Below are 27,960 nucleotides of genomic sequence, written 5' to 3' on the forward strand. Positions count from 1 at the left end.
GGAATGTGGAGAAGGGGAAAACCCTTTTTAAAAGAAGCTGTTCATTCACCTTTCATCTGGACAGATTATTCCATATGGTAAGAACAAAGCATATTCCTCAATAACGACGAGAGCAGCGTGCTCAGTACCAGCCTGAGGGGCGGGGTCTGGTTTCCACCCCCTCCTGACAGGAACTAAAAAGAGACACACCTTTATACACAAACACCTTACATCCATAAAAGGAGAGTAACAAATTTTATTTCATTAAAATAGATTAAAAAACACTGTATACATGAATTAAGATTCTCAATAATTTACTATTATTTACATTAGCAATTGTTGGTCCTTAGTAGATATTGTGAGGATGTAAAGGAGAGAAGCATGCAGGGCCCAGCCCCTCCCAGAGGGCAAAGGGTGACAGGCAGGCTGAGTGAGTGGCTTTCCTCTCATTCCCATCCTTTCATGTTAATACGGCAATTGCGACATTGAGAGCTGGGTAACCAGCAGGAGAGGTGCGCCTCCGATGTCCAGGGCGGCTACAGCAGTTACCCTGAAGAGATACTGGCAGGCCAGGCAGGGATTCTTTTTCTCTAGAGGAGAATTTTAACTCAGGGTCAGCTCATATAAACACCTGACGGTCAATGATTTCTCCTGTCCCTGTTTCCATTCACAATTCACACCCCCTTCTCTGACACAAGCCAACCCACAGTTTCCAGATAAAGATGAAAAACAGAAACAAAAGCCACACATCCTCATTCCCAGGAAAATGCTGATTGCTTAACATACCCTGCCTGTGTCATCCAGAACTTGGCGACTCAACAAAATCTCACATGGATTGTTTTGTGCAGCTGTGATGTCAGGGATATGTCAGGGATGGTGGGGAGTGAAGGGGCCCGGCTGGTGCTGGCCCACTGTGCCAAGAGGAAGGCTCCCTCCATGAAGCAGTCACAGGAGAGGAGGAACCCAGCAAGGCCCTGGGCGTTCTGCCCTTGCACTGTGATGTCCTACAGGCACTTGTGGCTCTTCCAAACACTGTGGGGAGTGAGTCCCAGGAAGGCAGAAACAGGCTGACGGTGTGTGGTGGGGAGGGAAGACCTGTCTGCAATGGCAGGCTTCATTGACTCCTGAGACCTGGCTCCTGTTGTTGGAGACCTTGAGGTTGGCCCTAATCCCAGAAAACCCCACTGCTCCACTCCTGGAACACCAGGCCCCATAGATGTGGGCTGCTGAGTGGGGTGTGGCAGCAGAGCCAGGCTTAGTCAACACAGGTACCACAGAACCCAGGCCTAGAGCCGCTGTAGTGAACAGCAGCAGAAGCAGCAGTTGAGGGCTGCAGAGCAGGGCGTCCCCTGGAGGCTCAATCCAAAATGTCCGTCTCAAAGGGGACCAGGTGGTAATAGGACAAGTTGGTGTCATAAGCTGCTGGGTCATCGCCATCCTCCAGCTCTGAGGTAAATTCACTGCCGTTCTCAAACCTGAAATGGGAAGGACAGAAGTGAGGGCTGGGGCTGGCTTACCCTCTCCCACCTCCACTGAACGGGAGAAAGGACAGGTCATTAGCAGGAGGGCACTTAGGGATCGACCTCACACAGTATGGGTCACCTCAGCAGTGAATTTCCTGGGAGCCTGGCAATGCCTCCAGCCAACCAGGGAGAAGATGACTCACATCCCCCTCAAGACACACCCACTCATTGCCTGAGTACAGTGGGTCTCTGGTCCTGGGTACTGATACCTGCCCTCTCCAGGGACAAGTGGGGACAGACTACGAGACTCCATAGTACACTCCGAACAAGCAGGTCCGACATCACTGAATTCACAGCCTCAGGGCCAAATGGTCCGCCTCAAATATTGCTGAGGACGGCTGCAGCCAGGTGGAAAAACCTCTTGCTACTCAAATGTCATCTCTCTGTCCTCCTGACCTGGGAGTCACCATATAGCACCTGCCTGACAGCCCCACGGAGTGTGAAAACAGACTGCTCCCAAGAGACAGATGGCAGCAGACCATCAGCTCAGCTACACTGCCCTAGATCAGGCATCTAAACAAACACCTGGCAAACCCTTCTGATGCCCCCCCAAGCCGCCTGGTGGTGGACATTTCTTTGTTAAGCTTTAAGCGTTCCTGGGATCACAGAGGATTTCTGTTGCTTTCTTTCCCTGCCAGCCACGTGTCCTGGGCAGATGGCCACATATTAAGGCCCAGTCATCCCTGTCCATGCAAAGCTTTGGGCTAGCTGGGAGAGTCACAACGCCATCCTGGCTTTCTGTGTTTCTCCTCAGCAAAACTCTTCACAGTTGAACTCAATTCTGACATCTGGCCTCCCAAGACAGAAAAGGTTACCTGAAGAATACTGTGGCCCTAGAGCTAGAACCCTGCAGCAACGAATGATGAGGGAGGGTCACCACCATGATAAGCCCTAGCCAGACACTCCTCCCATGAAGCTAGAGGACCTCTCCTTTCCATCATTCAATACACATAATCTTGCATCCTATGTTGCCAGCCTGCATTAGCATGGAGTACCCACAGGTCATGAACTAATGTGCTATCCATATACACATATAGCAGGTGCAATCCCCTGTGTGTGTCATGGCAAGGCATGAAAGGGACAACGGTATTTCAGAGGGTCACCCCCTCGGCATCACCACCCAACCCTTTTATACCAGCATTTCCTGACGTCACTGTGAAGAGTTCTTGGGCCATCTACCCAAGAGGCCTCTGAGAAAGTATGAAAGTGAGAGGGCTGGCTGGAGCCTGTTCCATGAGGCTCAGTCACTGAATAGGGAGCCTGCAGAGGAGACACATCCTGGGGTCACACTTTGTCCTGCAGTCAACTAACCCAGATGTGTGTTTCGGCACGTCGGTCTGCCCTGGTCCATTTTTTATTGTCAGCTGAGTGGATGGGCTGGGACCTGGGACGCTGAGAGGTCCCTCCACCCATGGGATGTGCTTCTCATGCGCCCACATGGAGACTCTGCACACCCAGAGCTATCTCAGGAGCTCCTAAGCCAGACATTTCACACTTATTACCTGAGGTCTTCACAACAGACACTGAAAGACCATAATGGTCCCACTCTAAAGATTAAGAGAAGCCAGGAGAAGTTAAGTAACTTCCTGACACTCACATATCAGGAGAGCCCTGGGCTTAGTCTTGACAGTCAACAGAAGCCAAGCTATGATGCCCCCTCAAGCTGCTGCCCCATAATTCCCAAGGAGATGACCAGAAGCACAAGGTTGAAGGCGGCTGTCCCTCAAGAGGGGCCCAGGTGTCGGGCTGCCTTAGAGCACTTAGAATGGTCAAAGTTCTGTTATAAGAGAGAGGAGGAACGGAGAAGTGGTGTCTCTGGCTTTCCTGCCTTCACTAATCAGACACATTCTCCTTCCCTTCAGAGCAGGCCCCTTGGGCCAAGCTCCAGCCACCGGGGAGTCTGGAGAATTTCTAGCCCTGCAATGTGAGGCCAACATGCAGGTGACACTTCTCCCCATCCCAGGAGACCAGGCCCTATGATCAAGGAGGCTTGTGGCCCCTGTACCACCCAGGACCCAGTACAGACCAGTCCCTAAAGCCTAGCCACATCTACTCAATGGCCCGTCACAGCCAGCCACTAAGGCAAAGGAACTTTGTTCCCGACAAGGTTTATGAACCAAGGTTTTACTGTCCTCTAGAAAAGGCAACTCTTTAAATAAATGTCTGAATACAGGCAGGATGGTTGGGTGTTTCTGGCCACGTCATTCCGGCCTACAGAGCTCTGCATGGCAGGCAGTGAACCTTAGACCCTGACACTGGCTGGCGGTTCCAGGATCCTGTCTGTAAAACTACATTCAAGTCAGCATACTTACAGATGCTCTGCCGGATCCACACCCAGGTGCTGCTCTTTTCCATTTGGTATACTATGGTCAATAACAATAGTTTCTGTATTGGCTAAACAAAATCCATTGGACCTCATGATTTCTGAAAATGAAAACAGTTAAGAGAAACATTCAGGAGGGATAAGGTTTTAAAGTTTGGGGCTTACACCAATCTCTGGACTTCACCCTCCATCTACTGCCCTGTCTCCCCGACATTTTAAGAGAGTACCCTGCACCCCAGAGATGCATTCTGGAGCCCACCTGGAGCTCTGCCACACAGAATAAGGGGCTGATGCCAAGCTTCATGGAAGCCACACCTGCTGACCTAACCCATGCAAGCCAAGAGGCCTCTCTCTCCCTCAGGAAGAGGCTCTGGTTGTCTGAGCTCTCTCCTCATATGCCCTTCCCCATGCATTGAAAATTGGAACAGAGAGAGCACTGAGCTCACATCTGGCAGCCTGGGTTTGAGTCCAGGTCTGTGGCACGCTGCCGGGGGTGCCAGTTTCTAAGCTCTCACCTGTGTCTGAGACAGGATAACACCGTCACTGCCCTGGGCTACCACGATGATCAAATGAGATCGGTGAGCATTTTAAACCAAAATGGGTGACTTCACCTATTGCTTTATCTAATACTGTATATGAACTGATTTTTTACCAACAAGCACCAAGTTCAATAATTTAAAGAGGCCAACAAAGAAAACATCCTCATGTCTGCTTTGGATGTATGGTGTTAGCTTTTTAAGGACATGAGGCTATGGTTGTCCAGTGCCTGACGGGGCAGGAATGAGATGCCTGAGCTGGGAGCTCGGACCCTGCAGCTTAGCCCAACTATGAGCTCTATGATCTCAGGACTCAGTATCCTCAACTGGAAAATATCTGATGCATTCTCAAATTCAAAGAATTATCCAAAGGATTATGATCTTCCCATTCAAGACCTAACACATGGAAACACACAGCTCAAAATAGCCCTTCCTCTCTCCTGGTACAGTCCGTGGCCTGTTAGAAACCAGTCTAGGAGGGAACCTCACCTGAGCTCTGCCTCCTGTCTCCGCCTCCCCCACCCCTCCACCTGATCCACAGCAGGAGGTGAGCAGCAACCAGCAAGTAAAGCTCTCCTGAGCTCCACCTCCAGAACCCTTGTCGCCCCTCGTCAGTGGAAAAACCAATCCCTGGTGCCAAAAAGGTTGGGGACCACTGGCATTGACACTTGGGCACCCAGTCTCAATGGGCATCTGATGCTATTGTTGTCCGGGAGATTGTTTTATTTTATTCTTACATCTCATCATAATTTAGACTATTTTATTTCCATGTATGGATTTTATTTTTTTATAAGTCAGAATGTAACTCCATGTTTATTTTTAATCTTTCTAGGTATTTGGTTCTCAGTTCTTTAAATTTCTCTCCATATGAAGAGATTTAGGGAAACTACACAAAAATGAAGAAAGAAAAACAAAAGATTTCCTCCTCACCCCATGATCTAAATGGCTATTCATCAATAATATTTGCCAAGAAATTTACTGCTCAAATTTCCACTTGGCATTCTGGAGAAGTGACAGCTCATGTTTCACTGGTTTTCTGAAACACCAGCTCAGTCAGTCACACTCCCAGTGACGTCAGTAGAGCACGCCCTGCCTTGCCCTGCCCTCCTGGTTGGAGCCCACCAGAGCTCCAACTTCCTTGAGAATGAGCATGAACAGCCTGCAAGTCCTGAGAAGGAGCACTGAAAACCTACAGAAAGTTGGTGCTTGGAACCTCTAGGGTCAACTATGACATTTCTAGGTACAAGAAGGTGCAAAAAGATGTTTACCAAAGCCTCAGCGATTCTGAAGATGGCTAAATCTTAACAAGAAAGACTAAGATTCTCTCAATTTTCAATGTATGGAAGCACTAATGTAAGTAAAACACACACTCACACACACACACACACACAAAACCACTTTCTTTAACTGCTTTAAGTCTGACTCAAATTTATCTGTCTCAGGAAGTACATAAAGCCTCCAAGTTATGTCAGTATAGCCTAGCATCTCTCTCCCATCCCCTTGCCAGGGGAATTTCTGGGGGAGACACTTACAAGTGAAAACAAATGCCAGTGCCTCAACATGTTGGTGAACGTTATGAAGAGATGTCTTGCATAGGAACTTCCTGATATTTCTTAAACATGAATTTGGAGCTCTGGAAAATGGAATCTTTACCAGCCTCTGAAAACAGATGTGTAGTAAATCACTCCTTAGTTGCCTATATTAGTTCTTTGTGCACAGAAATGTGGTTTAATAGTTTGCAAGGCCATCTGTGCCCTTGAGAAAAATCCAGTTCTGCTATTTATCTCCGGGAAGCTAGCTCCTTCTTGCTCAGTTTCTTCATCTGTAAAATGGGAACAACAGTATCTATCCCAAAGGACATCAGATGCAGATTAAATGAGATAGTGTTTATAAAGAACCTATTAAGGGCCTGGGACTTGATAAATCGTAGTTATTACTGTCATTGTTGCAAATGTATTCATATCTGTTGTGTCATGCAAGTAAAAATTACTAAAGCAATGTTATGACTGCAAAAAAGCTACAGCATTTGAACCTGTCTTTAAACATACTTAAAATGTGAATGTCTTAGAAGTATGGTTAGTAACTACAGCAAAAAGAAAAAAATTACTGGCCAATTTAATTACTTTAATCACATACATGACTGATTCCATGAAATAGTTTATATTCAAGCTATACTTTTGCATTCATATTTTTTCACATTCAGTGGAGTCCTGCTTTGCCATTTCTTATTTTTCTTAGCATTTTCCACTCATTTTAGAATTACAAAAGAGTTGTAAAAATAGTACAGAGTTCTCACATATCCCTCACCAAGTCCTAATGTTATTATTTTAGGTAACTATGGTACAATTATCAAATGCAGAAAATTTACATTGCACAATACTGTTAACTAAACATGACTTTCAACAGCTTTCTCACTAATGCCCCTTTCTTTCGGTTCCAGACCCAATCCAGGACCCCCTGTTGCATTAAGTTGTTGTGTCATAGTCTCTTAGGACCTCTGACAGTTCATCAGTTTTCTCCTCTCTCGGGACCATGACACTTTTGAAGTAGACTGTCCTGTGGGGGACCGCTCCTTGTGGGTTCGGGAATTGTAGCCCAAGCCGTGAGTCAGCCCTCTACCCACCTCTCCCGGAAAGGCCTCTAAGTCTCAGCAGAAAACCGAAAGGTTGTGCAGCAGACAGGACTGAAGGCCACTCAGAGGGTTCCCATGGGAACTGGATTTAAAGAATGCATATTATGCTTTAGAGCTTGCTCCGCTCTTCTTATCTCTTAACTATAAACAATCTGTAGCTAAAAATGTATGAAGCCTTGCACCTAATGCCAGTGTGGTGTCAAGATGTTTAGCAGACCCTGACACAGACTCGTCACTGTGTGCTCTAGATTGATATCTGTAATTGGTAACTGTCAACTGTAACCCAAGTGTCTGAAAGCTTATTGATGATTCATAAGTCTTGACCTTGAATCCCCTACTCAATAAAAGACACAGGAGATGGAAGTTCAGTGCTTTTCTCCACCAGAGAGATTAGCAACCTCCCATCCCCCCCAGACAAAATACAGTGTCCTGGATAAATTTGTTCTGCTGTGGTCATGAAACCTCTGCTGGACGGACAGTTTCCAGTCGAGCCGGGGCACTGGGAGCAGATCAACCTCATCGCCTCTCAATTTGTCTGATGTCTTCAAGAACTTCCACTGAAACCCCTGGCTGCTGTGGCTCAGTGGATCAAGCATTGGCCTGAGAGCCAAGTGTTGCTGGTTCAATTCCCAGTCAGGGCACATGACTAGGTTGCATGTCAGGTCCCCAGTTGGGGGTGTGAGTGAGAGGCAACCATACAGTGATGTTTCTCTCCCTTTCTTTCTCCTTTCCCCTCTCTCTAAAAATAAATAAGCAAACAAGTAAATAAACAAATAAAATTTAAAAATAAGAAAAAAAAAAGTTAAAAAAAAAGAACTTCAACTGAAGTGGTGTGTCCTGGGCAGGAATCCTGCAGAGGGATACCACGTTCTCCTGCACGCATCACATCAGGGGTTATGTGATATCAGCTGGCTTCACACCTGGGATGTGGGTCTGGATCACCTCGGTAAGGAGGTTTCGGCCAGTTTCTACAAAGGAAGGTTACTCTCTTCCCCTTGGTAGTTTAGAAATATCTTTTGGGGCTATGCATTGAGGCTCTACAACTCCTGTTTCTTTTGAAAAAATTTCACACTAATCTTAGCATCTACCAATGGATCTTTTCTGCAGCAACTACTATTGTGGTGCTTGCATGATAGTGATTTTTCTTTTCTTTTTTAACTGCAATAATGTTTTTATATGCCCCATATGTCATCAGTCCTTCAACTCATTAATTCATATATACCTTTTTTTCTTAGACTTGATAACCACTTAGATTAACATGGGATGAAGAATGTTTAAGGTTGTATTGACCCAAAGCATCACCAGGAAAGTCCACAGTATCTCCCGACTGTCCTTCCTGGGGACTTAAGACAAGCTCAGTTCTCCACCAGGAGCGTCTGGCGCCATCTAGTGGAGCCCCTGGCCACTGCACAGTCTGAACATTAGGAGGCTGTGCAGACAGCCTGGATGCTCTTAAGTCCAAGTATGAAGAGCAGTCTCCCACAGCCAGAGAGGCGAGTGCCCATTCCCATGGACCTGCTCCCTTCATGCCATGTCAACAGCATAAGAAAGCACTAACGTGTCTGTGGGGAGAGGACGAGGAGGGTTTGGGTGAGTGGCAGCAAGCCAGGGTGTTTTTAGGAATGAATGCAATTTCACAGGATAGGAGTGGGAATGGAGGGGCAGCCACAGCACAAGCAAAGCCCAGCCCCGAAGGGGCTGAGGGTCTGCAGTGCAGGATTCTAAGGTGACAAAATCAAAAAGCTAGAGTCAGCCAGACTCCGACATGCCTAGAACGACTAGGGGACTTGGGTTTTATTGTGAGCATAAGGTTTTGGGAAAATTAATGAGCTCATGAAATCAGAGTTCTGGGATGACCACATCAGTATTTATCTGGGGCCTATACTAGGGAAAGGGTGAGGCTGATAGAGACATGTGGATGTTCTCAGGGGGTGCCAGATGTGAGGCTCAGGGCCTGAGGATCCCTGGATCCAGCAACACCTGAAATATGGGACTGAGACCAAAGGATACGGCTGGCCCGTGTATGCACTAAGTCTTCAAAGGGATATCAGTGCTACTGCAAATACCAGTTTCATTGAAAATAATTTTTTATTTTAGCACAGTTTGTTGCCTTAATATACTGATTTCTTCATGCAATAAATAATTAAGAGTGCATCTTACATCCATGGGAACACACACACACACACACACACCTGCACACCTACACACTAATTTATGTTGGGAAGACTTCAGAAAGAGGGCCGGAAAGTCCAGGAGCAAAGAAGGGAAGGTTGGGTAGCTTCAAAGGGAGAATCCCCAGACTTGGTGCCCAACTGACTAGGGCAAAAGAAAAGGAGGAAACAAACCCCTTGCAGTCAGAGACTCTTAGCTCTGGAAGGGTTCAAGAGGTGCTCTCCCAGCCTGCCACCTGATACAAGGATTCCTTGGACAGGCCCCCAGGCTTGAGGCTTTTGGGGACAGATTTGCAATAGATGTTTACAAATTCCATTGTTAAGCAGCTCCGTTTATTACGAAGTGTTTTCTGTGCAGTGCCAAAACTGGCAGTAGTTACTTCTGTCCACTGCTATGTCCCAGGACAGAGCACACTGCCCCAGATGACCCGGGCTTCTGGATGGCACACAGAGGTCACCACCCCTGCCTTCCCAGACTTGGATGCTGTGTCCCTAGTCATGCATGCAAGGCCTTGCTGAGGCTCATGTACAGTACAAGTTAAGACATCTCTCTTCAGTCCTTGCACAAAGACAGAGAACATATTTAAACACTCAGCACGGGACTCCACAGCTCTACCTGTTAAACTTCATCTCAGTACTCAGCTCTGTAGGATAAGCATGGCTGTGCATTTACCCATGTCACTGATGAGACAGGACACTAAGGCAAAGGGCTGGGAATGGTCCAGGTGCTGCACTCCAGGAGTCCCTCAAGCAGATGCAATTCCACACAGCTCATCTGTCCTCCTCACACTCCAGGGGCCAACCTGATGCAACAGTTCGGCTCATGCCACCCGCACTAGTCCCAAAAGGACTGTGACTGTGATGCTCTTTGCTCTCGCATTTGCTCCAAACAGAAAGAAATAAAGCAAAACAGAGACACCAGTGCTAGGACTCTCCCACTGTGTACTAAGGGACAGAAGCTTGCCTGCGCTCTGGGTGACAGCATGCAAAACTCCAGACAGCTGACAATTAGGGTCCCAGGGCTCTCTCTGAGACCATAAGACTAGAATCCACAGACACCCACTAAAAGGAAGGATCTGGATACTAGTGGTGCAGCCAAGAAGAGCTCCTGAATCCCTCTGCTCTTCTTTCTAAGAAAACACTGCAAGCTACTGTGGGTAGATTCTAAAGTAGCAGACAGCCCATGCTTGCTACCCATCCTGCTCACACACAGTCATATCTAGAAGTAACTTTTCCATTCTGGGTTTCCAGAAATTGCCTAACCTGTCTACCTCACCCAGCACACAAGTAGGACTCTCATCCCTGCTGTGGCATTGAATTCAAAAGGACACTTTCCTACCAATGACATCATCCCAACTTGTCCTCCTCTCCCCATCACCATGATCAACAATTTCTTCTTAGGATCCAGCTCTGGGATCTTCTCTTGAACAACTTCATTCTGAGTCCTGCTCCTCCATTCCTGCACTTCTTTCCCTCCTCCTCCGTTCGCTAATGGAATGCTGGATGCAGAATCCCTCCTCTCTCCTTCCTACAGATTGAGATGTCCCATAGGCTCTCATGTTGAGCTAAGCTGCATTTCCTCTTACAACGGACTGTCCTTCCTTTTCCACCCAGCATACTCCCCGACAACTGCACTCAAATGCTACCTTGTAGTCCAAAACAAGTTGACTGCTATTGCGTGGGGAAGCCCAAAGCCTGAGACCCCCAGGACAGAGCTCTTTGCCCTACACAATGCTCCTCAGCAGTCTTCACCAAAACAGTACCATAAAAAAATAACAGTGTTCTAATGACAAGTGCAACCCAGACCTTAGAAAACTACCAAAGGGTGAAGTCCAGGCTTCCCCTCTCTTTCTACCTGACCCTATAGGTGAGCTGGCCAGCTGCTCTACTCAGGTGACAACTTGCTCTTACTACTGCTGACCTTACCTCTTTAGTTAATTTATCAATGCTAATGATACCTAAACTGTGTGCTCCCCTTTTGGCCATGACTGCCCTAAAACTATGAACAAATTCAACGCTACGTTATATGAACTATCTTATTTTAGCAAGCTAGACTACCAATTCCACTGATCCCAAAAATTTGCTTCAAAAATGCCTTAGTGATATTCTCATCATTATACTATTTCTTCAGTAAGTTCCAATTTATATAACCGATAAGTCCCTTAGGAAGCAGAAAGAGTGTCAACTCTACATCAGAAAGCACACTGTTTCATAAAGGTCCAGTAACAGCCTCTCACCCATTACTGTTGGCTTGTCTTTCCAGAGCCCAAGGGTGCAAGGTATGTCCAACCATGCACGCCACGCCCTGAAAAGGCTTCCAGAAAGACAGAGCAGCGTTTTCCCCAGGCCTTCCCTGTAGCTCTTACCTGATATTTTCACCGGACTTTGAAAGCTGGGTTGAATTTTATGTACATTGTCATTTTTTAACACCTGATCCAGAGGAGATCTTTCAAAGAAGGTGAGCACAACTTCTGACCTAGAATACTGGGCAAAAATAGGTTAATTACTAAAAATTAATCCTCTACAAGATGGCCCTGAGTTGTTCAGATAGCCCACAGGACTGACTACGCCAAGGAGGCTGCAATCACTGGACTTTTGATTTCCTTATGGCCCCATGTGGCTAAAATGCAGGTAGGACCGGGTGATGGAAACAACGGCCAGTTTTCCTGAGTGCTTGGTATGTCCCCCAGTTTCACCACATCTCCCTTTGCTTTGTAATAAAACTGTGAGTATGTCGACTCTCCCCCTCCATGGAGGAGGAAACAGAAGCTTACAAGAGTTAGGTAGCCTGCCAGACTCCAGTCCAGGTTCTTAATCACTGCTGCACACAAAGCTGGCAAACTTCATTTAAAGGTTACCTGCTGGTGTTGATGCTAAAACTCCCTTGGGTTCCCACATGCCCTCTTCTCAAACACCCTCAGCAAAACCTGTGGGCTTCTGCATGGAGGCAAGAAAGCAAAGCCACTGGAGTGGAGGGGCCACATCCCTTCCTACTCAACACCTCCTTGGCCCATCTTCCATTTTCCCAGGGAGAAAAAAGGTGGGAGTCGCTGGAGCTCACAGGAGTCTCTTTCTCCTGGTTATATCCACCCACCTCCCTACGGCCTGCTACTTCCGGGAGGGGCAAGCAGTCAAGGGGACAAGCAGGTCAGTTATTTGAAAGCTGGCCGAATGTGCCAACCTCTCACCCAACCCGGACCTGACCACACTCACTTTGCATGGCATGCTTATGATGATCTTCAGCAACTTCTCCACCTCATTGAGCCTGGTCTCTATGTCGTGGGCATTCTTTATGGCGACCAGTCCTACAATTGAGACAAACATGCCTAAAATCAGAAAAAGAAACCAGGAAATATGCTCCAAAATTAAATACAGACAATAGGCATCCCAAGATGAGGATGCCACTGCAGTGTCACCGTGTGTGAAAGGTGTCTGGGTATGTCTGCTCAGCCTTATTCATGTGCAGACAGCCCACTCTGAAAGACCTGCTCTAACCCTTATGTTCAGTTTCAAAGACCCAATGAATGATGTGCATGTACGCTGGTGACACTGTCCAAAAGAAGGAGGCTGGCAGGCCAGGGACAACAAATGAGTGGGGCAGGCAGGAATAAGTCCCAGAGAGACCATCTAAGACCCCTCTCTGCGGGAGAGCCTGGGCCAGCTCCACAAATACCCTGGACTTGGTCAGAGCTCAGCCAGACACCACTCAGCAGCCAGCAGCACAGTGACTGCAGCCAGAGGAGGTTGCCTAGGACACACCCACTCCCAAGGACACAGTGGAAGAAGGGACTCATTCTGCTGGCCACAGGCCCATCTAATTGGAGCCCTTATTTAAACAAGTCATTTAAATGCTGAGTTTGGAAGGAAAAAAAATCAGCTTTCTACCCAGAGAAAACCAATGTGGCATGACTCACAGCACTTTTCAGGAATGTGAGTGTCTATCCTTCTTCCAGTTATCAGAAGTCCTGCATGGCTGTTGGAAAGTGTATCATACTGTTTTTATTTTTTTAAGTATATTTTATTGATTATGTTGTTACAGTAGTCCCAATTTCTTTTCCCTTAGCTCCCCTCTTCCCAGTAACTCTCTCCCTCCAGCAATTCCACCCCCTTTAATTCATGTCCATGGGTCGTACATAGAAGTTCTTTGGTTTCACCCTTTCCTATATTATTCTTAACTTCCTCTTATCTATTTTGTTCCTACCAATTATGCTTCTTATTCCCTGCACCATTTCCCCATTTCTCCCCCTTCCCCCCCCCACCCCAGCTGATAATTCTGCAAATGATCCCCATTCCTATGATTCTGTTCCTGTTCTCGTTGTTGGCTTAGTTTGTTTTTGTTTTTATTTTTTAGATTCAATTGTTGGTAGTCGTGACTTTGTTGTCATTTTAATGTTCATAGTGTTGATCTTCTTTTTCTTAAATAAGTTCCTTTAACATTTCATATAATAATGGCTTGGTGATGATGAAGTGCCTTGTCTGGGAAGCACTTTATCTGCCCTTCCATTCTAAATGATAGCTTTGCTGGATAGAGTAGTCTTGGTTGTAGGTCCTTGCTTTTCCTCATATTGAATACTTCTTTCCAGTACCTTCTTGACTGCAAAGTTTCTTCTGAAAAAGCAGTCAATAGTCTTATAGGCATAGTCTTATAGGCACTCCTTTGTAGATACCTCTCTGCTTTTCTCTTGCTGCTTTTAAGATTCTCTCTTTATCTTTAACCTCTGGCATTTTAATTATGATGTGTCTTGGTGTGGTCCTCTTTGGGTCTAGCTTCTTTAGGACTCGGGGCTTCCTGGACTTGTATGTCTACTTCCTTCACCAAATTTGGGAAGTTTTCCTTCAATATTTTTTCACATAAGCTTTTGATTTCTTGCTCTTCTTCTTCTCCTTCTGGAACCCCTATGATTCCAATGTTGGCATGTTTAAAGTTGTCCCAGAGGTTTCTAAGCCTCTCCTCATTTTTTTCAATTCTTGTTTCCTCATTCTATACTGGTGAACTGTTTTTTCCTTCCTTATATTCCAAATCACTGATTTGAACCCATTTCCTTCCCTTCACCATTGGTTTTGTATGGATTTTCCTTCGTTTCATTTAGCATAGCCTTCACTTCTTCCTTTATGCGTATGCCATAGTTAAGCATGTGTCAAGCCTGTAAGCATCTTTATCAACAGTGTTTTGAACCCTGTATCTGTTAGATGGGCTATCTCCTCATTTGTTAGGTTGGCTATCTCCTAGTTGCTTAGTTCTCCCACTGGAACACTGATCCATTCCCTCTTTTGGGCCATACTTCTCTGTCTCTTCATCTTGACAAGCTCCTGTGTTTGCCTCTGTGTCTTAGGTAGAACTGTCACATCTGTTACGTTGTAAGGAATGGAGCCTTAGATATCCATCAGTACAGGGCAACCCGTTTCACCACATTGTGGTGCCTTATGTGAGGAAGGGGTGTCTTGAGAGGGAACAATGCTGCTTGCTCAGCACTCACCCCTTTTCTAGGCACTACTCCCACTTCTGTATGGGACTGACGCCCCTCTAGCTGTTGCCCTGGCCGTCGTTCCCAGAGAGGGTGGGTCTGCAGACGTTCTAGGACCGTAGGGGCCCTTCAAACAAGCGAACTCTGCTGAGACTGGCAATTTCTGCTTCCGCCCCAACCCCCACTGGTCTGCACAATCAGAAGCAATGAGGTTTTTTTTGCCCTCAATGCTGCAACCGTGAGCTGTGTAGTCTGATCTGGTGCTGGGAGTGCTCCCCAGGTGTCCCTGTCGACTTTTTAAAAATGTTTGACTGCACTTTTTGCCACCCTGCCGCTGCCACTGCTGTTGCTGCCACCACACTGGGTCCTCTCTGCCCTGGCTACGCCCCTCCTACCTGTCTGGATGAGTATTTCCTCTTTATATCTTGTTGGACTTCCATGCAGCTCGACTTTCTGGAACTTCTGGTTGTCTTTAGTTTTGAGGTAGTTGTGTTCCTTCTTAGCGGTGGAGGGAGATGCAGCGTGTGTGTCTAGGCCTCCATCTTGGCTGGAAGTCTCTCATACTGTTTTTAAAATGCTATGGCTGCAGCATAGAGGTTCAGGGTAAGTTTCTTTCTCCCCATGAGCAGTGAGGAACACAAATATTCCCATACATTTTCTGTATATTGGCTTCCGAGGGATGGGAAAAATCAAGAGTCCCAACAAAACTTATGCATTTCCCATACTTCCTTTGACCTAGGATGGCAGCCCCTGTGAGCTCTGACCAAACCACCCAGGCTGAAATCTCAGAACTATTATCAGTTACTGAATCAGTTCTTTAAAAGTTTTGGTTTCATCTTGTTTTACAGGAAAAAGGGTTGCCTGTCTTTTAGGCAACTCACTTACTAAGTCTACATAAGTGATAACATTAATTTCCTAAACCACGTATTGAAATTAAGAGGCCCACAATATACAGCCTCTGGAAACCAGGAGCAACCCCAGACAGAGGGCGAGGTCATTTCTGAAAACCTGGGCTACGTTAGAGGATCCTCCACAATAACAGTTCAAATCAAGACCAGGAATCATTCTCTCAACTTCCTATAAAGCACAGGCCACCTTGGGTTCGGGCATCCCTGCTTGACCCAGCGCACCCTCCTCAGCCAAACAGGCCCTGGTGGCCAGCTGGCAGCTGTCCAGGAAGCAGGAGTTGCAGAGGCAGGAGAGTGGGTCATGGCTGGACCACTGGGAGACCCCAGGCCTCTGTCTACACAGCCGTGCACACACCCCAGCACAATGCCCCAGCTATCAGCAGAGAAAGGGACTGAGCCACCTTTCCCCCTTTTTCCTCAGGTTGCCCGGCCCCACCACACCACCCTGCACACTGGAGAAGTCAGGGAAGGGAAGGATGAAAAACATCATATTCTCAGGATGCTTGTTCTTCAGGCCATGAATTTCTCAGAATAGAATTTCAAACACACACACACAAACACACATACACACACACACAGTTTCGCACCAGACACTTTGATCTTCTGCTTGCTACAGAGAAGTGTACAGAGGAAAAGAGAGCCAAAATCCTCTAAAAAGTTGTTTTTAAAAAGAGAGGACAATTATGTAAATCATCCCCACCAAGTGCTTCATTATTCTAAGATGAGCAAAACTATTATTGTACTTCAGTTTTTATTAAAACTAGACTTCTAGTCTTAAGTCAATCAAGTGTATCACAGTAGTGTGTTATGTTCTGTAGGTACATTTGTAGGAAGATTAACCCTTGTCTGGTGAGTGCATACAGAATATTTATATCCATTTTGTAAGTTGTAAAGCATAACTCAACAACCTCAAATCAATATAAAGGTTTCTAATTCTTTTATCTTTGCTTTAACAACGTAAGTTTGATTACATCTTTGATTTCAATGCTCAGCCTATGACTCTGATTGGATTAAGAGTAAAATTTCATTAGATAAGTACATTCTGCTCTATATTGATCTTCTTTTAAGGCAGCCAGACTTAGCAAATAAAACAATGTGCCTATTTAAATCTGAATTGCAGATAAACAATGAATAATGCAATAGTTTGGATAGGCACCTACTAAAAAATTATTCATTGTTTATTTGAAATTTAAACCTTAACTGCATTTTGTGTGGCAACCCTATCTTCTTGTTGTCCCACTGTCCAGAGTGAACTGGAGAAAGGCAAGAAGCACACGGTCAGGCCTCTGGAAATAGTATCAGGGCTTTAACTCAGTGCACAGACCTCCCTGATCTGACCCCAGCCCACCTTACTGGTCCTGTGCCCTGTGAGTTCCCCGCACCCTCACACAACCCCCCAAGGAACAGGTCAATGCTACCCGAACACAGCCCCCGACCCCATGCAGCACTGCCTGTTGATGGGAGAACTGTGCCTGCCAACCTTCCCCACCTCTGGGCTGCTGTATGGGAAAACCCCAACAGTCCTTTAATGGGCTGGCATATGCCCTCTGCTCTGTGAAGCCTTCCTCACAGCACAGTCTGGGAGACTTGGTCTGCCTCTGGGCTTCCAGGAAATGCTCTCCTGACCTCTGCTGAATTCATCACTCTGCACTGTACTTGCTCCTTCACTTACGGGTCTCCCGAAATCAACCACATGAACCTGAGCGTAGGAGGTGCCTTTGGTTCATCTCGCTTTGATCAGCAATCAGCACAGAGCCGAACACATGCAGGGGATTCAATGTTTGCTAGCTGTTTGATGACTGAATAAAGTTGCCTAAGAGAGCACAGAATTTAAGTATTAGTTATCTCCTGGGTGTGTGTTCCATACTGCTTGCAAGGCAGTAATGCAGTTCACACTAATCCACTTCACATTCAGCCAGACCCCAGCCTGAACCAACCAGGAGCAGGTTCTAGGTCACTGACCTCACAAGAGAGCAGCCCAAGGAGGGCAGAGTGGCATTAAGTGTACTGAGTCACCGGCCATCCTGGGTTGATTTTACTTGGGGAAGCATGCAGAATCATTTTGCTTCCTTTCACCTGTTCTTCCATTTCCTAATGGAAGCAAAATGGTATTCTTTGGAACGGAAACGTGCTTCAAAACAAAGGGCGGCTGAGGAAATATAAATGGGGAGAGGAAGACACTGAAATCCCTCCCTGCAAGAACAGAAATGACAGAAGCTAAAACAATCTGGGGTTTTAGCTGCAGCACTTTTTTTTATCATTTACTCCCCCATCATGGCCTCCCAGGTGACAGTCAAGCTGCCGATCCTAGATCAGCTTTCTGAAGGTGCTTCCCCCAATTTTCTCAAAGGAAACCTGTCCACGTGAATGACAAGGGCACTGGACTCTCCTCTGCAGGGGCCTCCGCTGATCAAAGGCAATTCATGAAGTGATGGGTCAGCTGCACTCACTGAAACCCACCTAACAGCAACAGACCAGGGCCAACGGACACTGTGGCTGACGAGCACAGACCGCAGGGCTAGCTGGTGGAGGCTGCCTCGCCCCAGCACAGCCCCCAACGCCCAGATGAGGGAGCATGAAGGACTCACCACTCCTCTAGGGGCCTCTATCAGCCTGGGCCTCTTAAAACTCCAACATGCCCTGGCCAGGTGGCTCAGGTGATTGCAGCATCAGCTGTTAGCCAGTAAATCAAAAGGTTGAAGGTTAGATCCCTGGTCAGGGCACTTGGGAGAGGCAACCAACCGCTGGATGTCTCTCTCCCTCTTTCTCTCCCTCCCTTACCCTCTCTCTAGAATCAATAAGTATATCCTACCGTGAGAATTCAAAAAACAAAAAAACATACCCTCCAACAGCCACATCTCCCTCCTCTCCTGGACCCTGAAAATCACCCTACTTCGATTGTTTTAAGTGTTTCCCATCAAATGGTGGGTATATTTAATGTGTTAGGAAAATATTTTTTTAAATATAAACAAACCCCAAACTGCTCTCCAGGGCCACAGTTCATAAATAAAATAAATCTTCATCTTTACATTTCTAATTGTTCCATGCTTTCTCAATTTCACAACTGGGGAAACCATAAAGACCTGCTGATGACACCCAAAATTATTATAAGTTCTAAAATGACACAGCACTGAAAGGTGAAGTTGTGAGCAGAACCTGTTACAGAAACAGGGGAGTCCAAAAACAAACCCCAGAGTTTGCGGCTGGGAGATAGGGAGCAGGAAGCAGCTTTCAGGATGCCCTTGCATGCCTGGAGCTAGTGGCTGGAAACATTGTTGCAAAGATCCGCTTTACTTCCAAGGCTCAGGAAGATGGGAGGGGTCTTGGACTGTGGGCTGGTACAGAAGAGCAGACAGAGCCTCCGTAGGGTTCTGTGAATGGTCAGAACTGTTTGCAACACCCACTGCGTGAGAGGACGCAGGGGGAGAGAGGAGGCAGGGAGGAAGAGGGAAGGAGCTGCGGACATTTGGGGCTGGCTCTGGCTCTAGGAGGCTCTCTCTCAGGCTCTCTCTGGCCCTCATGCCCTCACTCTCTGGCTCTTGTGGGCTCCCTCCATCTGGCTTGGAGAAGGGGTCTCCAGGCTGCTTTAAGAAGAGGCTCTTGCCAGGCTGCTTTGAGAAGGAGAGGAGATCCATGCGGTTTGCGGGAAGAAGGCAGTTTACAAGGAGGCTGAGAATCCAGGCGGTCCTGCATTGAGAGCTGGAGGGCACCACAGCACAGAAAGGACCTCCCCAATCAGAACTGAGTGATTGGCAGCTACTGGTAAAGCTGAACTGTGCCTAGGAAGTAGGGAAACGGTGTTTCTGACTTTCCTAAGACTGGCCAGGTCAGGGAGGGGGAGGCAGAACTATGTGTAAATAAACAATTCTTTTTTCTTTTCACCAAACTCTGGTATTCAGAGTTATAATTCTGGCGGCGGGCAATCGGGCCCCTAACTAAACAGCCCGTGGGTTCTGTTTCAATCGGAGCAGCCCAGGGGTTCTGTTACAAACCCACATTTGGGACATTTCATTATATTTCAGGGACAGATGACAGAAACTGGGTCCATGAAGTACTGCTACCCCAGAAAAACTAATTCTGGGCATTTGAGTGGGTTTTTTTCATATTTTTTATCCCATCTATTGTATCAGTCCTTTGTGACCCATAAGCTTTGGCTTTTTCAGTTCCTAGGCTGATGCTGAATCCACTGAGCCACACCAGCCAGGGCGAAGCTTTGGCTTTTTAATGGCTGACACAGCTTTTTAAAATATCAATTGTTTACAGTAAATAACAGTTGTAAACATTTTTTAAAATATGTTTAAACAATGATTTAGGATTATCTAAAATTTGGGGTTTTACACTCTAAATATTAGTGATAAAATGAGAATTTTATGGGGATCTTGTTTGGCTCAGTTTTACTATCTAAAACCATAATAATAAATATTGCAAGCAGGAAAAATGGTTGTGAATTTGCAGATCAGCAGAAAAAAACTCAAAACACTTCCTGGTTATGAAGCTGTCATCCTAAAACTGGCCAGCAGGGGATGATAGCACTCTGTGAAAGCCATGGGACTTGGTCCAGTGAGGAGGGCAGGAAGGGATAATCCACTACCAGCCACACAAGGATTCTTCTAACAGGAAGTTGACTCAGTAGACCTCACAGCCTCCAGAAATTTTTCTACTTTCTGATAAAAATATAATCACAAAATACAACCTCAATTTTTCAGAGCTCACTACACAATTTGTGATGTGAAAATTTTATTCAGATTTAGCCCCAATGAAAAACTTGAAACCAAAATATTGATAACACAATTATATATCAGTTTCACTGTGCCTATTTTACATACATCTGAGAGCTAAAATCAGCCCAGGGCAGCAAAGGTAGGGTGCCCTTTCCGTCTAAACTAGTTTAGCCTTGGAAATTGAGAACACCAATGTGTTTCTGTCAGTTTCACAATTAGCTTCTTTATGCAAACACAAACACCTGATTTATTCTTGGACCCCCCAAACTGAACATGCTGACATCAGCACAGAGATCTATCGGTGACAACAAATATAAACAAACCAGTTTCTGAATCTTAGAGACCTGGTCCAAAGTCCCATTTTTTTCAGGAAGTGGAGGCACTGAGTGGAATCCCTCAGGGAACTGTCCCAGGCTTCCTCCGAGGACAGATTTGGGAAACCCAAACCTAGCCTGAGTGCCTTCTGCTGCTATAATTCTGAAAATAAAGGCAGGAGGCTTCTTGGGTCAGTGGAGAAGATAGACCATCCTTTCCAAATCACACGAAAGAGTGTCCATTACTCAAAGAATACAAGTCTAACTTTAAGAGGAGAGCCCACAATAGAGCCCTAGGAAAATTTACTGCAACATAAACTTTCAAGTCAAGTCAAATAACAAATCACATTTACGGAGTTCCTTTTCCATTTCACAAATGTGTCCAACACACTGCATGGAGAAGCAGGTCATGAGGAAGAGGTGAGGAATGCAGGGTCACCTGGCATGCTTAAGAGATATACTAGTATATTCTTTACAAGCTGAACACAACACAAATTTTGGAAAAAATATTTTAGGTTTTCTAGGAAAAGTTTCTAGGCTTACGTCCTAAGTGCACCTGTTTACTAAATAGGTAGCCAACATTCAAGAAATGGAGACTAAGAAATGATGAGCCTGAGAACGTAGAGTGGTTATATTGTTTGTACACGTAAGCATCCCTGGGACCCGCAGCCACTCTAGCGATCTCTACCCCTCACTCCCACCTGCTACACACAGGTGGTGCCCAGCTGGTTCACCCTCCCCTGCCAGCTGCCCTTGCTCAGTGATGCTTGCACCCAATTGTTCGAGTTGAGAATGCCACCCCACGTTAAGTTCTCTGCATTTTCCCAAGAATGAGAGGCAGGGCAGAGATAGAAGCAGGACAGAGACAGAAGAGGCAGAGACAAAATAACACTTTCTCAGGACCCAAGAAGGGGGTGCGAGGAGATGGTCTTCCTTCCTGTGCTTCTTCCTACAGATGTGGGAGGCTCCCTTAAGTGAACGTTACTTTATCATTTGAGGAAATATGTTTGACTTAAAAGTACTGATCTTGACTGTATCCTTCCCTTCATCGTTCTTTCTCTAGGCCTCTTCGTTATTCTCTCACTAAAAGTAGAACTCCCTTACTAAACGTGTTTAAGAAGCCATTCACTTAGTCAGTCTGCCTTAAAACATCAAAGGGACTACCATCCCACTCTAGGCTCTCAGAGCAGGAAGCACCGATCACATCCACTCATCCCAAAGAACGCCTGCCCTCCTGTCCTTGCCAGGCAACCTAGCAAGTATGGGAGCTACCATGGCCAACAGGCCAGGCAGAAAGCCTGCCTCCCCAGTGCCTTCATGCTAGCCAGCAGGGTGGATGTGAGGTGAACAATGGCTGCAGTGAGTGGGGTGTCCCCTGGGAGGCCAGGAAGACTCACAGCCAGGGAGCCACCCTCTCAGGTTAGGAAGCCTGAAGGAAGAGGGTGAGGGAGAGAGAAGGAGGACAGGCCCTGGGATCTGGAAATGTGGAGGCCCTAAGGAGGCCGGGATGGCTAGGGCAGAGGCAGGGAGGCCTGAGACATGCAGGACCTTACACACCACTATGGGGCTTGCCCACAGGAACAAAGGGCAGCCGTGGCCTTCCATGCAGGCTCTGGCCACAAGAACCCTGTCCACCTGGCAGTTCTGCTGCTTATGGTAACACACACACCAGCCCCGGGTATTCCACAGTCATCTGTCCCTCATGAAACTGTCCCCTGGAGCACAGTCCCTGGGCCTGACCCACACAAAGCACCAAATTCTACTCTCTGCCCCAGCAAAGCCACATGCCTGGTCTGTAGGGGTCCCACTAAGATGATGGAGGGGAACCCTTTGTGGGCACTCTCTTTACCACCATCCCTGCTTCTCCAGGACAGGAGGATGAAGGGCAACAACTGGAGAGAGCGCTGTCAGGAGCAGTGGGCCGTGCTCTGGCGCCTGTACTCCATGGCTGAGTGGTTTCTGTTATCTTGACTGTCCACAATGCAGAAATATCTTTCACCTTTTGGCAAAGTGTTTTTAAAGAGAGACAGCAGAGAAATGTGAGGCCTAGACTTCTTTTTAAAAGAGAAGGGGACCCGTGTCCCTTGGGTCCATCCTGAGGGCAGCCAAGATGCTACAGTGGGTTCATGGTGCTATCTGATCGAGAAGCAGAATCAAGTTTCTCCTCTGAAACTTGATGGAAAGGACAACTACCTAGGGCGCCAGCTACCAGACCACCTATGTATATTTCTGGCTGGCTCCTTCTCTAGCTGAGGGGTTAGCTCAGGTCACCTGGTGCCCACAGCACAGTGAGATCTGATGGGATGAGATTCCTGGACCCTGACCCAAACTCAGGCACACGACCACTTACAGAGAAAGGAGTAGAAATCAGAATGAAGTCTGGGCAGCAGGAGGGTGCAGATTTGGGAAAAATAAAACAGAAGGAGAGAGAAAGAGCAGGCTCCACGGAGGTGCACAGTCCCAGCACTGGACAGGGATGGCAGGGCATACTGCCTCTACTGCCCAGGGGGCTAGGGAGAGCACCTGGCCCAGGAGCGCTGCACATGGAAGGGATTCAGAACTGGTCTGTGATTCAGAAAGGCTGCCTCAAGTCCCCCTGAGAAGTCAAAACTGCCCATTAGGAGGGGCAGGGTACCCTAAGGTAAAGCTATGCATGGGGTGGGGGTTGTGCCACAGGTGAGTGGCTGGCCCACCCAAGCACCCACCAGGCTGGACAGAGATGGGCTTTGTGCCCCTGATCTGCTTCCCGAGACCATGTGGCCTGTACACCCTCTTCAGCCACCTAGAAAGTAAACTTGGGGACTCTGCAGTCTGTTTCCTCCATCAGGTGGTGTTATCCCAGCTGGTTTGGGATAGCACAGAGCTTCTCCCCTCTCTGCCCACCTGAGAGTAAGTTGCTAGGCTCAGGGCCTGGGATCAGAGCTAACATCTTCCTCCAGCTAGCTGTCAGGGTTGCAGGAGGCTGGTGGGCATGCCTGTGTCCATACCTTCCTGGTAATACTCTGGATGCCTCACCTCCCATCCCTCAGATGTCAAATCTAAGAATAGCCCGTCTACAGTGCGCAGGTAGATTAATATCTTCAGTGATAAAGGTGAACACAGACGTGCACTAGGAACCACACAGGCTCTCAGTGAGGGGCCATATTTGGAGAAAATGCTGAAATACAGTACTGAAAGCTGGAGCCCTACCTTAGCTCCTCCTGCAGGCCTCCTGTCTCAGTGAAGGGCAATTATACTTCTCAGGCTGAAAGCTTTGCTGTGGGCCCAACACTCCTTTACACCCCACATTCCGTCTCTCAGTAAATGCTGTGTCTCTCCCTTCCATACTGTGTCTGACCACTTCTCATACCTATTCCGCTACACCTGGCACAACATCCCCCCACAGCTCCCGCTGGGCTTCCTTTCAGAGTCTTTCTCAGCTTATTAGCTGGATTGCACGTCAGGTCAAGTCACACTTCCACTCCATGCACCCCATCTCTGAATAAGAACCTGCATATGAGTGTGATTTGCCCACTCCCCACCTCCCTAATCATCTACTACACTCTCCACTCCAGCCACAATGGCCTCTTCACCACTCAAAGCCATCAGGAAGCTAGAGGCCTCAGGTCCTTTGCATTTGCTCTTGCCTCTGCCTGGAATGCTCTTTCTTCCTTCTGCAGTGACGTGACTTGGCTCAGTCCCTTCCTGAGACCTTCCAGACCACTCCACCCTCTCTGCGCCCTCAAGTGATAGCGCCTTTTCTTTCTTACTTTTTTTTTCTCGCTATCTAACGTATTTTTTACTTATCTTGTTTGTTTCTAGACTTTTCCCAACCATAAAAGAATCAAGCAAGCAGCGGTTTTGTGTGTGTATCTCTGTTTTGTTCACTACTGTGTCCCTAGCACCCAGGATGATACCTGGCACATGGAAATAAAGTGGGCTCTTCTTTTCCATTACGGTGGTGTATTTTACTTAGAAAACGATTTCCCTGGACTTACAAAGATCTGAGAAAGGAAAAGGACTTCTCTTAGAATTGTACAATAAAACTTAGGTAGTACCTGGCGAAGGAGCAGCTTGACTCCATGCAGAGAATCAAGGACTAGAAGGAGAATTAAGGTCCCCCCACATCTAGTCCCAGGGAGTGCTGAGCCAGCTCTTACAGGAATCCAGCCATTTCTATAGTGGGCTGTTATAAAGTCCTTTAGCCCTGGCTGGGTTGCTCAGTTGATTGGGAGCATCATCCCTGTACACCAAAAGGTTGCAGGTTCGATACAGAGTGAAGGCACATACCTAGGTTGTGGGTTCGATCCCTGGTTGGGGTATGTACAAGGGGCAACCAATCAATGTTTCTCACATCAGTGTTTCTCTCTCAAGCAATAAAAAAATGTCCTCCAGTGAAATTATTTTTAATTAACACAGTTAAATAGAAAACCCAAGGAAATCTGCTGCCATGTTTAAAATAACACCAAACTATCTCTAGAGTGGCTATAAATGTGAGAATCTGGGGAGCAAAGAGAAAACCGAAAGGAAAGCTGTCTCACTCGGGGCCTCCAAACTTGCTGGCTCTGGGAGCCTTTCCAAAATGATGTGTCTGCCAGATGATGTGTCATGGGAATTGAGCTAATGGTCCATATAATTCACACTCTGGAGTGGGGGGCCATCACCAGGGGTAAGTAGAGGTTATCTTAAGACCTCAGGCAGACCAGCAGCTAAGGAGACTTCTCCCGGCCCACCCTCAGCTTCAGTAAATGCCCCCAAAGTGCCAGCAAGTCTCTGCTTAAGAGGACTGCAGAAATGAAGGCTTCCAGGTGTCACCAGCTGCAGGTGGTCACCCAGAGAGTTAAGGACGTGGGGCTGCTCAGAAGCCCTACAGACTTTCCTGGCCCTTTATCTCACCCTCTGCAATCCTTCCCCTCCTACCTTTAGCCTCTCTGGCCCTTCCTCCCCTCTTTCAACCTCCTCCCTGCCCAGCCTCCAAAGGGCAGGCTGTGGGATGGACGTCAGCCACGCAGTAGGAAATGGGAAGCCACAGCAGTTCTCTGAAAACTCGGGTCCCCAAGAGCCAGGACCAGTCACAAGAGAGGGAGGAGGCCGCTGCAGTTAATCAAATCCGCATGTGGACCCACCCCTGGGGTGCGGGCCCGAGCTTTCCTCTGCAGCTACCCCTGGGGCTGCCCTTCCCGAGCAATGACAGCAGGCTGCGTGGCAACTCGCACTCAAGTTCCTGTGTCAGCGAAGTCAAAAGGGCGCGGCCCCTCCCGGGAAAGGGCTCTGAGGGGCGGCTGCCAGACTTGACGCGACCACTAGCCGGACACTGTCCTTAACTTTTCCCAAACGGTTTCCCCAGCCCCCTCCTGCCTCCGCCTGGACGGGGCGGGGGTCACGGCCAGCCCTCCCGGGAGTGGGAAGGGAGGCGATCGCTAATCCGGAGAAGGGGCTGAGCCTGAGAAGCCTGGGGGAAACCCCTCCACTGGCCGCCCGCCGCACTGGTACTGCTCTCGTCCTAGGTGACGGTCAGGGCACACATCCCGGTGATCTCGGCCGGGGAGGCCTTGGGGCTCCAAGAGCCGACTCCCTGTCCTCTTACCACTGGAGCCCTGGGCGCCCTTCATCTGAAAGCGAGGGAAGGAAGCGGCTTAGAGTCCCCTATCCCATGCCGGGAACGAAGGGGGAAACCGCAATCTCGGCTTAAAGTAACTTCCCTTTGCCCTCCCCCCTCACTTTAATGCACTTTAAAACGACAACGCAACCAGCTCTCCCCCTAGGACCCCATCCCGAGGCGTCTCCGGCCCCACCCCAGAGCCGCAGCCCCCGCACCTTGACGCAGCGGCGCGCGTGCCAGTTCCAGACGATCTTCGGGGAAGGCGTCCCGGAGCCGCTGCCACAGGCGGCCCAGGTCGGCGAAGCTGCGGTGTAGGTAGAGCACGCTGCGGTCCGACCACTCCGTGCGGATCTCGAAGAACTCCTCCTCATCGCCGCGCCGGCTGACGATGAGCCTGCGAATGCCGTTCACCCAGCAGCCTCGCACGAACATGTTCACTAGCGAGGTGCCCTCAAACACCGCCGAGGCCATACCGCGGGCCACGCATGCCCCCGCCGCCGGGGGCGCCCTCGGCCCCCGCCGCCAGCCGGCAGGGGGCGCGTCCGCGCCGGTGTGTGTGCCTGGAGACGGCCTGGGGTCTGCCCAAAGTCGGTCTGAAGGCTCTCCGGGATCGGGGTGTGTTGGAAGTCGGTTTCAGGTTTGCCCCGGCCCCGGCGCGCACTTCCGAGACAGCACGGCGAAAGTCGCTCGTGCCGGACAAGGAGCGGCTTTATAAGGCTCTTCCCACTGCGGGCGGTGCGGTCGTCGACGTCGAAGCCGTGGCAGGTCCGCTTTCCTCCGCCTCCGGGTGAAAGGAGGTGCCGCGGGACGCACGCGGAGGGGGTGGCCTGGCCCGCTGCCCACTGCCCCGTGCCGCCTATCCCGGAGCCCGCGCTGCTGGAGCTGCGTGGACCGCTGCCGGCGGAATTGGGGCCGAAACCTGAGCGCTGGGCTCCGCCTCCGCGCCGCGCCCCCGACCGCCCACGCCGCTTCCTTCCCTCGCGGACCCGGGGCCCGCGGCCGGAGACTGGACGAGAAACTGAGAAGGGAGGGCGTGGCGGGCCTACGTTCAGGGGTTCTCGGAGGAGACTTTTCCTTTCCTCTTCTCGATCCTCAGGCGCGCTCCGGGTCGGGGGCGCTCCGCGTTCCACCCGGCCCGCAACTGAGCTGGGACTTAACGGGTTATCGCGCAGAGAGCGACGCCTGGGCAGAGCGCGCAAGGAGGCTTCGGGGCACACTCCGAATCCAAGACCCGACTCGCCGGGCGTTGGGACTGTAAGCCTAGTCCTTGTCTTTGCGCCACCGCCCACCCAAGGATCCGGCGCCTGAGCCCCGTGTCCCTCCCCGGCCCCCCCGCCGGCGCATTCCAGTCGTGCCACAGCCGGGCCCAGACCCGGACGCTGGCTGCAGACAGACTTGGACGCGGCCGGAAAGACAGACAAGGGGGCAGGCCCCAGCCAGGGAAGGGGCGTCCCCTAGGACCGGCCCTGGGGTCATCCTCTAAAAGGGGGGGGGGCCTTCTGCTAAGATGTGCGACAAACTGGTGATGGGGAAGAGCGTACCGGAACGAGCCGGTAGCCTTTTGTGACACAGGGATTTCGGGAGTCCAACTGGGGAAACCGCCCACATTGAAAGAAAACGGGGGTTCACAGCAGCCGGGATTCACAGCCTCAGGCCCCTTAGGCTGCTCCTAACTAGAAGATGATTTCGAGAAATAGTTTAAGAATTGAAATTGATTCTAGAAGTTACCACATCGCTCGCGCTAGGCAGGGGTGGTGGGGAGCCAGGGCCAGGCCCTACAGCACTTTGCAGAGTTCTAGAAGTCTCA

The 27,960-nt window shown here is 48.7% G+C and overlaps 1 protein-coding gene across 1 annotated transcript; it reads right to left on the minus strand.

The window, feature by feature from the left end:
* Positions 1-217: 217 nt before the first annotated feature.
* PXDC1 (PX domain containing 1) lies at positions 218-26,700 on the minus strand. Its single transcript, XM_090269823.1, has 5 exons — positions 26,369-26,700; positions 12,378-12,469; positions 11,531-11,648; positions 3,815-3,926; positions 218-1,454 (listed from the first exon to the last, which is right to left on the minus strand). Exons 1-5 carry the CDS (start codon positions 26,622-26,624, stop codon positions 1,337-1,339), a joined length of 696 nt encoding a protein of 231 aa, XP_090125949.1. The 5' UTR covers positions 26,625-26,700; the 3' UTR covers positions 218-1,336.
* Between the last annotated feature and the right edge of the window lie 1,260 nt (positions 26,701-27,960).

The sequence above is a fragment of the Furipterus horrens genome, unplaced genomic scaffold, assembly GCF_987537825.1.
Source record: "Furipterus horrens unplaced genomic scaffold, mFurHor1.1.pri manual_scaffold_3, whole genome shotgun sequence".
NCBI classification, from domain to species: domain Eukaryota; kingdom Metazoa; phylum Chordata; class Mammalia; order Chiroptera; family Furipteridae; genus Furipterus; species Furipterus horrens.